The sequence below is a fragment of the Desmodus rotundus genome, chromosome 10 (assembly GCF_022682495.2).
Source record: "Desmodus rotundus isolate HL8 chromosome 10, HLdesRot8A.1, whole genome shotgun sequence".
NCBI classification, from domain to species: Eukaryota; Metazoa; Chordata; class Mammalia; order Chiroptera; family Phyllostomidae; genus Desmodus; species Desmodus rotundus.
Genome location: NC_071396.1, coordinates 19,115,652 through 19,131,256, shown reverse-complemented (window position 1 = coordinate 19,131,256; position 15,605 = coordinate 19,115,652). Strand labels below are relative to the sequence as shown.

Genomic DNA, 15,605 nt, shown 5'->3' with positions numbered 1-15,605 from the left:
CACAGGTCACTAGGCCCCCCAGGCGCGCACCTGTAGAGCCCAGTGTTGCCCCGGCTGCCTGGCTGCAGGTCTGCCCTCCCCATCGCTGGGCTGCACCACAGTGGAGACTCAGGTGCAGGCTCCTGCCGATTGGTGGGGCCCCTGAGGGTCTCCGTAGCAGTGGGAACTGCCCCTGGAGTTCAGGACACTTTCGCTGTCACTGACCGTTCAGGGAGGGAGCCAGACAAGCCCCACACGGCCCAGGTGTTCTCCTTTCCTTTCTCAGGATGCAGTGGGGCTGAAAGGCTGCCCAGGCTGGGGGCCCAGCACCCTGACCAGTCTGACCCCCACTCTCCCTCCGTCGAGACACCTAGCGGAGTGTGCAAGGTGGGGAGCAGATGCTGGGTGCTTGAGGGCTGTGGGACCCCTACCCTGCGTCACTCAGCCTCTGGCTTGGTTTTTGCACGTGGAGATGGGTCGGGCAGTTTCTGGTGCCTTTGCTCCTGGAATTCCATGACTGCATGTCCTGGCCTGTCTGACTGTGGGGCAGCTCAGACTCCCTCAGTGTCTTAAGTGATCGGTCATTTCAAACCTGTGCCTCAAACTTCAGAATACAAAGCCTTAATCAGAGCCCTCTGTGAATGGGCTGAACTCTTGCAAAATCGTGGAAGTGAGTGTAGCAGACTAGTTTTCCGTCTATAAATTTTGATGAGTTTTAAACTTGATTTTGCCTTAACTTTCTGTTATTTATATTGTCTCCCACATAGGGGCCACCCACGGCTTTTAAAAACAGAGTCGTGATTTTAAGAGGAGGGTTAAGTTTTGAATTGTCAGCTACCATTGGGGTCACTCCCATGGCAAACAAGCTAACAAACCTCTACATCAGAATTGAATAGCTTGTATTGAGTTAGTGACTTCCAAATGCAAAACTCAGATATGAATTTCAGTTTTCTTTAACTGCCTGTTTCTAGCTGGGGGTCCTCTAACTGACCTTGGAAATGGACAGCTCCATAATCTGTCCATGATAGGTCACGGTCACTGATTCCCACCTACTCCAAGCCCAGAGTCCATCAGGACCCCATCCTCCCAGCCTGGAAGATGCTGGCTTTCGAGGAAGCGCTCGCTGCCCAGAGCTGCCGGCATCTGCTCGGCTCTCTCCAGGCCGCTGTCCCCACCGAGTGTGTTTGGTTGTCCGCAGACCAGAGGCGGGCGCTGGGCTCACAGGCTCCTCTTGGAGCTGCATGGTGGCCCTTGGTGATTTCACAAAGAAGCAGTCTGACCTTCTTGTTCTTACAAGCCCAGGCCTCGGGCAAATGGCCCACGTTTTAAGCCTCTTCAAGGAACCTCCAAATCAAAGCCCAGGCTTTAAAGCTTCTCTGTGCGGGTACTTTGAGATTTCAGGAGGGCCGCGGGATAGGGGGTCGGAGGCCTGAGGGTGAGGGTCCTGACGGGGGTGGGCTCAGGGTGTTCTGGGAGGGGCTGGTGTCCGCATCAGAGCAGGCGTGCCCCTCATGGCTTCCACTCTTCCAGGGCTCCTCCGTGTGTCAGGTGACCGCCGTCGGTGTGACCGTCATCCTGCTGTACACCTCCCGAGCCTGCTACAACCTGTTCACCCTGTCCTTTTCTCAGAGCAAGAACGTCCACTCCTTTGATTACGACTGGTACAATGTGTCGGACCAGGTCAGTGGGCGCCACGAGGCGTCACCGGGATGGCCCCTCTTTGCCTCAAGGCACCCGAGGTGGCAGAGAGTTTGAAGCTCTTTGCTGTAAAGAGCTGGGTCACCTTGAGGGTCGGTCACCTTGGGGGTCACTCACCGGTGAGGTATCTGCCTCCTCGTCTGTGAAACCAGATCGTAGCACCTGCTGCTCCAGCACACGTCTTTTGCGAAACCGGGACACACAGGCGCACACACCCTTTCTCCTGTGCACCTTCTGGGGGCTCTTGTCAAGCTGCTTAAAATTTTTTAAGTGCTTCCATATAAATGTAAAGGCTCTTACTGAAGGGTGAAATTCGCACAGGTAAGACATTATATTTAGGTTTCAGAAGAATACACGGAACTACAAAGTTATGTGAATCTTTTTTTGGATGGAGTGGGAACACTCCCGGCACTTGACACAATCTAGAGGAAAGTGGTTGAGGACATGAAAGTGTTAGCAAAAGCTCATTTTACCCGAGGTCTCAATGGGATAGTCTCTCCCTTCTTAACATACTCAGAAGGTCATAAGTTATAAAGCAAAGGTACAAAGGTAGTGAAATATTAACTGGCAATCATGTTTACAGAAGCTCAGAATAAAAAGGAATGAGAATGAGCTGGCGTTCTCTCATTTGACAAACACCGATTCCCATCTCCCATCCTGGACAGAGTGCGGGGTATACTGAAGTGAGTAGACTCCCTCCCTGCAGAGAGCTGATGTCCCACAGAGATGCCATTACAATAAGGAAATAGAACTTCTAGAAGAGAGTCTATTGGATTGTATTGCAAAGGCTCCTTCGCTTTTCCTGGAGAAACACTGAATAATATCCCACTGCATACACATCCACTTCTGAATCCCCAGCAGCGCTCAGAACCTGGACTGGATTAGGGTTGTGGGGGAAAGAAGGAAATGACCACGATGAGTTAAACCTGTGAGGACAAGCTGTCTTCAGAAGAGGCAGGGAGGTGTTATAATTAGAAAGGATTAAAACAGCAATACAACCCCTCCCCCCACCCAGGCCAACAGCACGCGCAGGATGGGGGCTGAGGGGCATTATATGCCCCGTTTTGAGAATATCAAATATATAAAAATATAAACTTTAAACATGATACTCATAATACAGAAAGGGTTGTTATTGTAGTAAAATATAAAATTTACTTTTTTAACAACTTACTGGCTGAAGCACAGTGACATCATTGCACAGCTGTCACCACTGTCCCCTCCAGAACTTTCTCACCTTCCCAAACCGAAACTTTCAACCAATTTCAGAACAGATTTGGTTTTTACAAAATAATTATTTCAATTTTTATTTCAGGTAAGAGCTTATAATAAATTTAAAATATGGTTACAATTTCTAAACTTCTGTTGTTTTTAGGGGCCATTTACTTACAGCCACCCAGACCTGTGTGTGGCAGCCGGTGGAATCCGGGAACAAGGCTGGGCCACAGTTGCACACGCCTTTCCTGTAGAATGGCGTGTTGAGACGCGTCACAGGCGGAATTCGAGATGCAGGTTTTCTGAAGAGTCCCTGACTTGTTTTGGTTACTGCACTTAAATACGCTGTGACAGCGAAGGAAACAGATCCAGTTTAGGTGACTGGCCCTGTACGGCGTGATCTTGGCGCACTGGTTTTGAAATGATGGCCTTTCTGGCTGAGCGGCCCAAATACCCCCCATGCTTCCCCTGCACGCCTTCCGTCTGCCCGCAGGGACAGAAGCGTCCACCCCGAGGCCACTCGGACACCCCTCTGGTCCAGAAGCCCGATGTCGTGGTCACTGAGAACTCTTTTCTGGAGGGTCTCACCTGCACTGAGCGCTAAAGAGTAAAGAACAGGGCAAGGCTAGTGTGAAGACAAGTTTACACACTGGCACGTTTATCGTAGAGTGAGACGAAGGGTGACTGTTACATACCTCCCTCAAGAATTTGGCAGAAGGTGACACATTCTCATTATTCAGCTGGTGAAGAAACGACAGCTTCAGTTTGGGACTCAGTGTGGACGTAAGGAAGGATTTGGAAGGGGAAGTAATAAGACACCAGAGAGCAGCAGCTATGGAAGAGGACCTGTGGTCAGGACCATGAGTAGTGGGTTGGCCAAAAAGTGCATTTGGTTTTTTCTCTACAAAGATGGCTCAAGTAGCACCTAGTTGTCTTTAACTTCATTTGAAACAATTTTGTTAGATTGTATTGTGTCAGCTGTCATATCAGCATACATTTAAAAAATATCAGAATTGGTGAATTTTTGTGTAGCCATTTTAATATTAAAGATGGAAGAAAATATGTTTCAGCATTATGCTTTATTATTTTGAGAAAGGTAAAAATGCCACTGAAATGCAAAAAAAGATTTGTGCAGTGTGTGGAGAAGGTGCTGTGGCTGATCGAACGTGTCAACAGTGGTTTGTGAAGTCTCGTGCTGGAGATCTCTCACTGGATGATGGATGCTTCGTGGTCAGGTAGACCAGTTGAAGTTAATAGCTACCAAATGGAGACATTAACTGAGAACAATCAACATTCTACCACATGGGAGAGAGCTGACATACTCAAAATGCCCAAATCAAAAAGTTGGTGAAATATGAAAAATGTGGTTTATTTTACAGAAAAAAACCTAAATGGACTTTTTGGCCAACCCCGTGGTTACCTAGCTTCAGCCCGCACATTTTAGGGGAATGAATTGCATTGGATCAGAGGTGCTCTCTGTTCGCAGTAGGAGGAACGAGTCCAGCTGAGGCCCTCGGCCCTCGGCCCTGACCCTGCCACCTTTCTCCCCGCAGGCGGACCTGAAGAACCAGCTGGGAGACGCCGGCTACGTCGTGTTTGGAGTCGTCCTTTTCGTGTGGGAGCTCCTGCCCACCACCTTAGTCGTCTACTTCTTCCGAGTTAGGAATCCTGCAAGGGACCTTGTGAGTAAACCATTTGATATTTGCAGAGGATACCGCTGGAACTTTTCCTTAGATTTTTCAATCGAGAGGCTCTTCCATCCTGACGGGTATAAAAAGTTCCCTTATTTAATTGAAACTGTTATCCCCCTTGATTCTCTTTTGAGGGAAATATGTTTTACAGTGTAGTTTTACTTTTACAAGAGAAATGAAAGTGAGTCGCATTCCTGGGCCTGGAGAGAGTGAATAACTACTTTTCCTGATGCAACAACAGCCTCACTAGCATTTGAGCCTGACTTGCCATGAACCGAGTCCATAAGCTTCTATTTTAGCAAAGGAAAATAGCAAATGGAAAATCCAGTTCTTCATCCCTATCTTACGCTGAATGGGGTGATAGGGAATGAAAAACATGGTGGAAAAAAGACTGCTAAAGCCACTCCCCTAGTCTGGTCACATTTCTACTCACCGACTTTACGTAAACGTCTTTATGACGGCAGACAGAAAATGCAAAATCCGGCCGTGAGGACGCCCATGAAGTTTTGCTCCATGAATTATTCCAGCCACACTAACTAGTGGTAGAATTTTGAATCACTGGTGTATGAACCCCAGGGAAAGTATAATGAACCACTTTTTGTCCAATGTGAGCAAAATGCAGGTGCTGAGGAAAGTTAATATATAATAACCAGTCTGTGGTTCTTTGTTTTGTGTTTTTCTTATTCCTCTCTGGAGAGTCACTAATGAGCCAGGAATAGAAGAAAAGTGAGACCAGAGTGGGCGGGTGGTAGACCTTGAGAGACAATGGGCCCTTCTTTGAATGTTTGGTAAAATTCACAGGTGAAGCCATCTGGTCAAGGGCAACATTTCTACATCTCAGGACTTGTTCCTGCCCTTTCTCGGTCGTTATCTGACCTTGATGAGCTTTGGGAACACCCGAGGTTTCTGTCCAGTCAGACCCTAAACGCTTCCTCATTGCTTTGGGTAGTATGGACGTTTTAATGATGTTAGTGTTTCCTATCCATTGGCATGGTATGTGCTTCCATTTATTTGTATCTTCAGTTTCTTTCTAAAGTGTGTGACAGTTTTCTGAGTACGGGTTTTTGGTTAACTATATTCCGAGGTACTTTATGTTTTTGATGCAATTATAAAGGGCATTGTTTTCTTAATTTCTCTTTCTGATAGTTCATTATTGGTATATAAAAATGCAACCTATATCTAAATATAAATTTTGCATCCTGCTACTTTGCTGAATTTATCAGTTCTGGAGTTTTTGGTGGAGTCTTTAGGGATCTCTCTCTATAGTATCATGTCACCTTCCAATAATGACAGTTTTACTTCTTCCTTTCCAATTCGCAAGCCTTTTGTTTCTTTTTTTTGTCCGATTGCCGTGGCCGGGACTTCCAGTATATGTTGAATAAGAGAGGTGAAAGTGGACATCCCTGTCTATTCCCAATCTCGGGAAAAACACTTTTAGCTTTTTCCCGTTGAATATGATGTTGGCTGTGGGTTTGTCATGTATGGCCCTTATTATGTTGGGGTGTGATCCCTCTATTCCCACTTTGCTGAGAGTTTTTATCATAAATGGATGTTGGATTTTGCTAAATGATTTTTTTGTATCTATTGATAGGATCATACGATTTACCATATTTTGGCGTGTATAATGTGCACTTTTTTGAGGGAAAAATAAGGATGTGCATTATACACGGGTAGTACTAATTCTGTATTTATGTGTTTTTAATTTATTTATACTTAGGTGTTGAAAGTGTAACTTGAGAAAGTAATAACAATATCCGTATGCAAAATAATACCCTGGAATACGATCAGTTTCTAAATCAAAATAAATAAATAACTGAATTAAAAAATTAAAATGAGAGATTTTTTTCCCTGAAAGTTTGGGCCAAAACTGTGGGTGTGCACTATACACAGAAGCGCATTATACACGGGAAAATACGGTGTATGTTTCCTTTTTGTTTATGTTGTGATCACGGTAATTGACTTGCAAAGAGTGTACCAACCTTGCATCCCAGGAATAAACCCCACTTGATCATGCTGTATGATCTTTATCATGTATTGCTGGATTCATTTTGATAATATTTTGCTGAGGATTTTTGCATCTGTGTTCATCTGGGATATTGGCCTACAATTTTCTTTCTTTGTAACGTCCTTATCTGGTTTTGATATCAGGGTGATGGTGGCCTCTTAAAATGAGCTTGGGAGCCCTCCCTCCTCTTAAATTTTTTAGACTAGTTTGAGAGGATAGGTATTAATTCTTCTTTGGATGTTTGGTAAAACTCATCTGGGAAGCCATCTGGTCCAGGACTTTTGTTTGTTGGGAGTTTTTTTTCTTTCTTTTTTTTTTTTGGTTGGGAGTTTTTGATTACTGCTTCCACTTCATTAGCAGTCACCAGTCTGTTCAGATTTTCTGTTTCTTTCTGATTCAGCCTTGGAAGCTTTTATGTTTCTAGGAATTTATCCGGTTGTTTATTTTGTTGCCACATAATTGTTTGTAGTATTTTCTGACAATCCTTTCTGTTTCTGTGGTGTTGGTTGTCACTTCTCTTTCATTTCATTGTTCCATTTTGTCCTTTCTGGAGTTGTGTGCTGTTCTTTGACGTAGGACACGTTTTCTTGTCTGTTCATTTTGGCTGACTGTGTTTGTTTCTACGTGTCAGGTAGATCTGCCTCGCCTTCTGTTCTTGAAAGAGTGGCCTTGTGTAGAAGGTGTCCTGTGGGGCCCAGAGGCACAGTACGCCCCGGTCACCTGACCCCGTGCTCTAGGTGCGTTTCCTGTGTGGATTTGTGTGTGTCCTCCTGTTGTAATTGGGCCTCGATAGATGCTGGCCCGTCGGGGATGGTGTTGACCCTTAGGCAGGGTGACTGAGGGCTGCCTGTGACTCTAGCGGGGGAATTGTTGCTCAGGGGCTCACTCCATGGCATGGGAGTTGCTGTGGGGGACTCTGGTGCCAGCAGAGGCCGACTATCAGGTATGTTGGTTACAGAGCCACCTGGGTCAGGTCTAGTGTGGTCTGAAGCCTGGTGGGAGGGGCTCCAGTGTGGGATGGGGCCAGCTACCACTTGTGATGGCCTTGGGGCTACTAGGTGAGGGTTACGATGCGTACTAGGGCTGGCCGCCATTCGTGTGGGGTTTGTGGACCTTTGGGAGAATCTGCAGTGCAAACTAAGACAGGCCTCTTCTCTGTGGAGGGTCTGCAACCACTGGGAGAAGCCCTGGCTGGGGGAGTGGGTGAGTGAGGGGACATTTCAGGGAGACGTGGTGGCGGGGTGAACGTTGTTAACAGGTTAATGGAGAGCGACAGATTTTGCACCTGCTTGTCCTGGGCCAGCTTGGTGTGAGGAGACCTTACAAAGGAACAACTGTGCCTGCCAGCACTCTGTCCCCTGAGAGTCCCCTGCCCCCTGCCTGTCCATCCCTCACCCTTCTCCCTGTATGTCCCAGTCGCCTCTTGAGCTGCTGCCCCATGTTGGAGCTGGGAGCCAGGAGTTAAGTGTGTGAGCCTGCTAGGAGCGGTGCCTGCCCACAGCCCTTTGTCTCTCTCGGACAGGATCCTGTCGGTCTGCAAAGTCAGATGTTATGGGCACCTCTTCCTGGCACAGGAGCCCCAGGTGGGGTGCCTGGTATGAAGCCTGGATCCCTTGCTTCCCTGGGAGGACCTCTGTAGCCGAGCATATCTCCCATTCATTAATCACCATGTGTGGGTGGGACCACGTCTCTGACCCTTCTACCTGTCTTGATGTAGCTGCTTCTTTGTATCCTTAGTTGTAGGACTTCTGACCCCTAGTCTTCAGGTGGCCCTCAGTGATGGTGGTTCTGTAGTTTTGTTCAGGGGTCCCCAAGCCCCGGACCACAAACCGGTACCATTCCATGGCCTGTTAGGAACCGGGCTGCACAGCAGGTGATGAGCTGTGAGGAAGCAAAGCTCCTGTACCCCCTCCCAGCACCTCCTACACTCCGCGGAAAAATTATCACCCACAAAACCGGTCCCTGGTGCCAAAAAGGTTGTAATTTTGATGTATATTGACAGGAGGAGGTGAGGTCAGCATTTACCTACTACAACATCTTGACTCTGTCTCCTTTTTACGCTCATTCTTAGATGAGGAAACTGAGGCTCGAGGTGCCCTGGTGAGTAGGAGACAGAGCCAGGATTCTAACTGAGCAGGTCTGGCTCTTAAGTCCATGATTTTAATTATTGTGCTACCCTGTGGCTTTCCTTGGCAGAGTAAGGTTTGGAGAAGAAATTAAATTCCTAATACAGTAAGGAATTTCCGATAGCTTCTGGGACCTTAAGTGGAATGATGTATATAACAAGCCCATTTTAACTACTGGCGGCTAGACATAACCCAGAGAGAAGCTCCTGTGGCCTTTCAGCAACGTTACAATGAAATGTCATTGCAGAACCCGCTGTACGCATGTCTCGATAACGCTGTTACTGTACGTCTGTAATTGTTTGGAGCAAAAGTCGTCTAATATCTTTTTGGGGGAAATTTGTGACTTAACTCATCAATTTTTAAAGGGCACACTACAGGTGTGCTTTTAGGGAAAAGACACCACAGGTGGGGCATTTCTGTTGAATGTGATTTACTGTCTGTATCCATAATTCAGCGAGTGCACAGCAGCCTCTACACTTGACGTTGTACTCAAAGTGTGGCTGTGCTGTCCACATCAGAATAGGTGCTCAGTGTATGATTCTCAGGCCATGTTCTGGACCCAGGTCAGAATCTCTGGGTTAAAGTTTGAGAATCTCTCTCCATAATTTCTTTGTATAAATAGCATTGAGATATAATTCCCATACCATACAATTCACCCATTACATGTGTACGATCCAGCGATTTTTTGTATGTTCAGATATGTGCAACCATAGCCAGTTTTTAGAACATTTTTATCACCTCACAAAGAAACCCTGTACCCTTTATCCATCACTCCCATCCCCTCTCCAGCCCCAGCCCACCCTCAATCTACTTTCTGTCCATGGATGTCCCATTTGTGACTTTCATGAAAGTGGGGTCATGTCACGTGCAGTTTTCTGTGACTGGCTTCTTTCACTTGGCATAATGTTTTCAGAGTTCATCCACGGTGTAGCACGTAGCAGGACTTCATTCCTTTTCGTGGCCGAGTAATATTCCATTGTACGGATATACCATCTCCTGTTAGCCCTTCATCCATTGATGGACACTGGTGGTGTCTCCATGTTTTGACTATTGTGAATAATGGTGCTGTGAACATTCATGTACAAGTTTCTGCATGAACACATCTTCATTTCTCTTGGGGATTAGCTCGGAGTACAGTTGCTGATAACTCTGTTTAACTCTTTGACCAGCTGCCAGACTCCTCCCCACAGAGGGCGCAATGTTTCCCACTCAGCGGCAGTGTGTGAAGGAAGGTTCCGGGTCCTGCGCATCCTCTCCAGCACTTGTTACCTGACTCTTTGCTGCTAGATGTCCTGACAGCCATGCAGGGCTATCTCACGTGGCTTTTCCTCACGACTAAAGATGTCACGCACCTTTCCGTGTGCTCACTGGCTTTCTTGGAGAAATGTCTCTTCAGATCCTTTGCCCATTTTTAAATTGAGTTGTCTTTTTATTGAGTCGTAAGAGTTCTTCCCATACTTCAGATGTGACTCTCTGTCAGGTATATGATTTGCAAATATTTTCTCCTATTCTGTGGGCTGTCATTTAAATTTCTTGATGGTGTCCTTCAAAGCACAGAAGTTTTGAATTTGGATGAAGTCCAACTTAGGTTTTTTCTTTCGTTGCTCGTGCTTTTTGTCTCATATCTAAGAATTCTTTGCCAGATTCTAGGTCGTGAAGATTTGCTCCTGTGTTTTCTTGTAGGAGTTTTATGGTTTTTACTCTTACATTAAGGTCTTTGGTCCACTTTGAGTTACTTTTTATACGAGGTAAGGGTCCAACTTCATTCTTTTGCATAGGCGCTCCTGAACTGCTACAAGAAGTAAATTATAAGGCATCACACCTTGTGTAAGTTCCACTTTGCTTCCCACATTGGGAGGATTTGTCTTAGAAAAGCAGGGGTTCACATATGGATGCCCTCACATAACAACTTGGGTTCATTCTCTGTTGGTTAACTTTTAAACGGGCCACTGTGACATGTACAAGGATGTCAGACAACTGCTGGGTTCTGTGCCACACCTGGTTTGCCACATCAGATAGTCCTGATCTGCCTGCTTGGAACCAGTCGTTTGAAATTCTTTGAAGTAAACTTGGTTTGGGAACAGAAACAGGATGAAATAATTAGAGAGGCAGGGTATGGAAGCCGATAAGAAACTTTTTCAGAATTATTTCACCATCATTATTTCATTATTTTAAATTGTTGGAAATGCCTGCCTTATTATACAGGTTTAGATCCAATGTGGGACCTTCTAGTCTGGCTAATTTGGGCATTGTCTGGTTTTTCGTTAAGGGATTGATACTCTGAGAATTCATTGTTGTCAGCAGAGCTCTGAAAGATTTTGTCCACACTGAGTAAAGAAATAGAGCCTCTTAAAATAAAAGCGAGTGAAACGGACACTGCCGTGGACAGGGGGCCTCTGTCCAGAGGAACAGAGCATCCTATGTCTCCTGCAAGAGGTCTTGTTGTTCTTTGCCTGGTGCGAGGCCCAGTGTGTGAACGTGCACTAACCCAGTAGTTGTCTTTCTAGACCAGTCCTGGGATGGTCCCCAGCCATGGATTCAGCCCCAGATCCTACTTCTTTGACAACCCCCGGAGATACGACAGCGATGATGACCTTGCCTGGAACATTGCCCCTCCAGGACTTCAGGGAAGGTAAGCCCCTCGCCGGTGTGTGAGGTGTGGTGAGGGCTGCCCCAGTGAAATGGATTGCAGCCGAAAAAACCGCCTGCACCGGAGCCCTGAAGCTGGGGCTGGGTGGGAAACCTGTGCATGAGGCGACCTGCAGCCAGAGCACAGCCCCTCCCACAATCACGTGCTTCTTACCTGGGCCAGGTGCTTCCACCTGAGCCAGGCCACGGGCACAGTCTGCAGACAGGAGGGTGGCAGCCCTTGGGGCTCCCATCCCCTGTCCTCAACCCTCTGCTTCAGCCATACGCCACTGCCCAGGAATCGTCATGTCCCTCTTCCGACCTGTGCCTCTGGGACTTTGAGGCCCCCGGGGTGAGGAGGGGAGGACAACCGCCAGCCTAGTGCTTGGTGTCCCCAGGACCTTGCACTGTTCTTGTGGAAGGGAATCTTCAGGCCACTTAGAAGTAAAAGCTGGTTGTAGGCAATCCTTTGTGGCTTTAAAGACCTATCATTAACATTTTACCTGAAACCCTTCCTCCCCCGACTCTACCCCGGGAGGAAATGAAAAATGAGGAGATATAGGAGTCCTTAGAAAGCCTTAGAAGAGCTCTGAAGAAAAGGACCGGTGTTTTAGGGACTGGGGAGCAGCATGAAAATCTGGGAGGACACATTGCTTCCTAAGTGGGCTGGGTGGCAAAGGGCCTGGTCAGATGGAATAGAAGATGATGCTTGGACCAAAGCAAAAAGCAAACCCATCCAAGATGTAGGGAACATGGGTCATCTGGAAGCGAGCCCATAAACAAGAGCGTCCCCATGTCCAAAGCTGTCCTGACCTTTTTCCCTAAAACTGTTCCCTTACCCAGTCACCCGGCTGCACTTCCTGCTTGCCATGCGTGTTCCTCTGTGTGCGCCCTCACCTGCCGGGAGCAACAGAGCTGAGCGAGTCCTCACTACCTACGTGGAGGAAGGAAAGACCCCTGTCCCTCCACAGACAGAAGGGAATAATAACAATTGCACATTATCGAGTGCTAACTGTATGTTAAAGTACTGTTCTAAGCATTTTATAGGTATTAACTCAAAAAGGCCCGACAAGGTCGTCACAGGTGATAAAACCGAGGCACAGAAGCTACCCGTCCAAAGGCACGCAGGGAGGGAATCAGAGGCGCTTTGTCGCCAGCACATTTTGTGACACACCAGGATTGGTTTACGGTCTGGCAACACGGACCTGGTGGGCTCTGAAGAGCTCAGGCGTCTGCTGTGCGTGGACTTCTAGCCACTGCACAAAGCAGCGTCTGGTGGGAAAATGGGCGATAAGAAGCCGCCCTAAGAAGCTGTCGGGAGTGTTGGAATTGTCGGGAGTTCACCCAGCACCCCAGTGCTGTTTACCTAAAGCAGACGTGTCATGAGTAGTAAGCACAGTGTTTCACTGAGACACCTCTTTCTTTTTAAGTTTCGCTCCAGACTACTATGATTGGGGACACCAAGCGAACAGCTTCCTGGTCCCAGCGGGGACTCTGCCTCCAGACGCAAGTTCGGATCCTGACAAACCCAGCCGCGGGCAGCACCAGTGAACGCTCTCGTGGACGATTCCTTGGGTGGAAAGCTTGGGGAAGACTGACTGAATGACAGCTGACTCTTTAGGGCGCTTTTCCTTCAGAAGTAGGACTTGATTTTTATTGGTTATAGGTTTCTAATGGCTCCGTAGGACTAAGCAGTAACTTAGAATCTAAATTTTAGATCGACAAAAACCTTAGTTTAGTACTAAAAAGGGAGCCTGGCTGCCTAGTTCACTGGGTATAATTTAAACTTAAAAAATTCCGTACTATTATAAAAATGTATTTTATATAACTTAAAAAGTAGTGCTAAAATACACTAGGGGGTTTTGAGACTGTTCCTGCAGTAGGTTACAGTTTGCACAGACTTTGATGCATAACTCACTTTAAAAGTAAACAGTATATGGTCCGAGGGCTTTTTTTTAGGCTTTTGGCCCAAAGCATTCCTCGAATCCTTACCTCTTCCGTCCTGACCTCGGATGCTGTTCTCCGCGTGGGCAGCCCCTACACGCGGCTCGGGTGGCCAGAGCGAGACTCCAGCACAATGTCAGTAGGCTGCGCTCGAGCTCCCTGGCTCCTTAGAGTTCTTTAGGGCCCAGATAGTTGGTCCCTCCAGGAATCCCAGTTTTGCCGGAAGTCTGGTACTGTCCTCAGGAGGGCGCTGGTGCGTGCGCTCAGATGATGATGTCGAAGGTGTTGCTAGTGTGGACGTCCAAGCGCGTAGACCTCCTCCGCCACCCTCAGAGATCGTTCTCCGGTTTTCGGCTCTGGGAGGCGGCATTACCTCAGGTCTGCAGCTGGGGCGCGCCTCCCCGGCGCACGGAACGCCCCTGGCGCTGCAGGGACACGGAGGGGCTCTCAAAGGGGTCGGTAAGAAAGACCCCGGGCCCTTGAGCCGCAAGGCTGTGGAACCCTAACAGCGTTCCCTTAATTTCCACCCACGTTTAAAACAACGCCCTTTATTTTTCAGTAGCTCTGAAAGCAGCCCGCAGGAAGCGTGTTTCAAGCGGGAAAAGCCCGGGGCCTCTGCCTCTTGTCTCTGTCACGTGACTCCTGCCTCAGTCACGTGAGGGGCACTTCCGGCAGCCACTGCTGTGTTGTCTCTGGTTGGAATGAAACGCAGGGAAATACTGGTTCTCCCACCACAAGTGCCATTCCAAAACCCCACGTATATACTTGTGTCCTGCGGTTGTAGCACTGCCTGTGGTTGGGGACTGCGGCTCTGTAGGGGGGTCAGCAGAGAGGAGGTGCGAGAGGAAGTAGTCAGCAGAGGGACAGATTCTGTCGCCGCTCCGGGAGGTGAAAGGAACTCGGTCTTGTCCGAGAGTCCTGCCCCCACGGGAGGCCCGGTTTTGGCCTTCAGGAATCATTCAGCTCTGGGCACTGATTTCACACACAGAAAGTCCCCTTCTCTCACCTCGAAGGGGTTTACAGCTGGGATCTCCAGTTTTAAGCGGGTGGTGACCGGGTTTTCATTGGTGCAGAGCACCTCTTCCCCGCGTAGCCCCTCTTTCTTGCCTTGCAGTACGCGGAAGAGCTGGACCCACGCGTGGCGTTACAGTAGTTACTTCAGGGGAAGTTCTACACTGAAGCAAAATTTGCACTGATGATTCAGGTCGCCCTCAGAAGTTGTTAATCTAAATAGCTCTAAGAACACCCTTGTCCCTTGTCACTCATCTCTGTGACTGATCCTTAGGGAAATTTATAGGCAGAGCCAGCATATGCTCAGAGCTTCTTTAAATCAGGCTTCCAGGACGGGCTGCCATTGTTCAGGGTAGCCCATTCGAGGGTAGAGATATTTTTAAAGAATACGGTGATTAGAACATCACTAAAACTCTGTAATTATTATATTCATCCTATGATAAATACTTTATTATTCTGTTGTTACTGGCAAGAAAATTGAAATACCCAGCATTTACTGGTAAAAACCATAATCTGTTTTTGTGATAAAGCTACTAGTATTTATTTGAACAATTCTTTTTTATTAGAAAGGATAAAAATGTTCTAAGTGCCCATTTTTCTCTTCTCCCTCTTTTTAAAAAGTAACGCTAAAGCACACCTGGAGTATTAAACACATCTAGAATATTAAAAACTGTGTATCAAACTATTTTTCTCTTGTAGTACATGGTCACATACACCCTGTGAAATGTGGCAGATTTGGATGGAAAGGAAAACTAAACTTCCTTTAGTTTCTTGCGCTAAGTACACTAACAAAGCAACTCCTTATGTGAGATGTAAAGGCTAAGAGCAGGCAAGGAATGGCGATTTCTGTCCTAAAAGCACCCAAATGCCCTCTGATTTTAAGGACACACGAGGAAATCAAAGGTAAGAATGTACGGAAAGAGTCAGTATCCCCGCACATTCCCCGCACATTCCCCGCACATTCGCGCCGTCACCCATCTCAGCCTGATTCTGCACTGAACGGCCGCCTGTCGGGTTGCCGAGCAGCCGTTGGAATTCTGCGGAACAGCCACCTGCAGAGCGGACTCCTGAGAATTCCACTGACTTGTGTACATCTTCATCGGCTCTTCTCACTTTTACAATTAACCCATTTAGTTGAGCTGATGATTAAAATGTCCAGAGTGTGCTACACAGAGCTGTGGACTCTTAACGTTTTGTCTTACGATATACACACTAGTCACAGGTCACTTCCCATGTAGACGTGTCAGGCATGTGGTTAACTGCAGGGTACCATGTTCAGCTGCAAAGATCAGGCAGTCTCTACTACACTCC

The 15,605-nt window shown here is 47.4% G+C and overlaps 1 protein-coding gene across 1 annotated transcript in view; it reads left to right on the top strand.

The window, feature by feature from the left end:
- GPR137B (G protein-coupled receptor 137B) overlaps window positions 1–14,979 on the top strand; it is a 42,682-nt gene extending 27,703 nt beyond the window's left edge. The window contains exons 4-7 of the mRNA XM_024561765.3: window positions 1,510–1,659; window positions 4,443–4,571; window positions 11,219–11,343; window positions 12,770–14,979. Of these exons, the coding sequence (XP_024417533.3) occupies window positions 1,510–1,659; window positions 4,443–4,571; window positions 11,219–11,343; window positions 12,770–12,890 (525 nt within the window). The 3' untranslated portion in view covers window positions 12,891–14,979. The remainder of the gene's footprint in view (window positions 1–1,509; window positions 1,660–4,442; window positions 4,572–11,218; window positions 11,344–12,769) is intronic.
- Window positions 14,980–15,605: the final 626 nt, after the last annotated feature.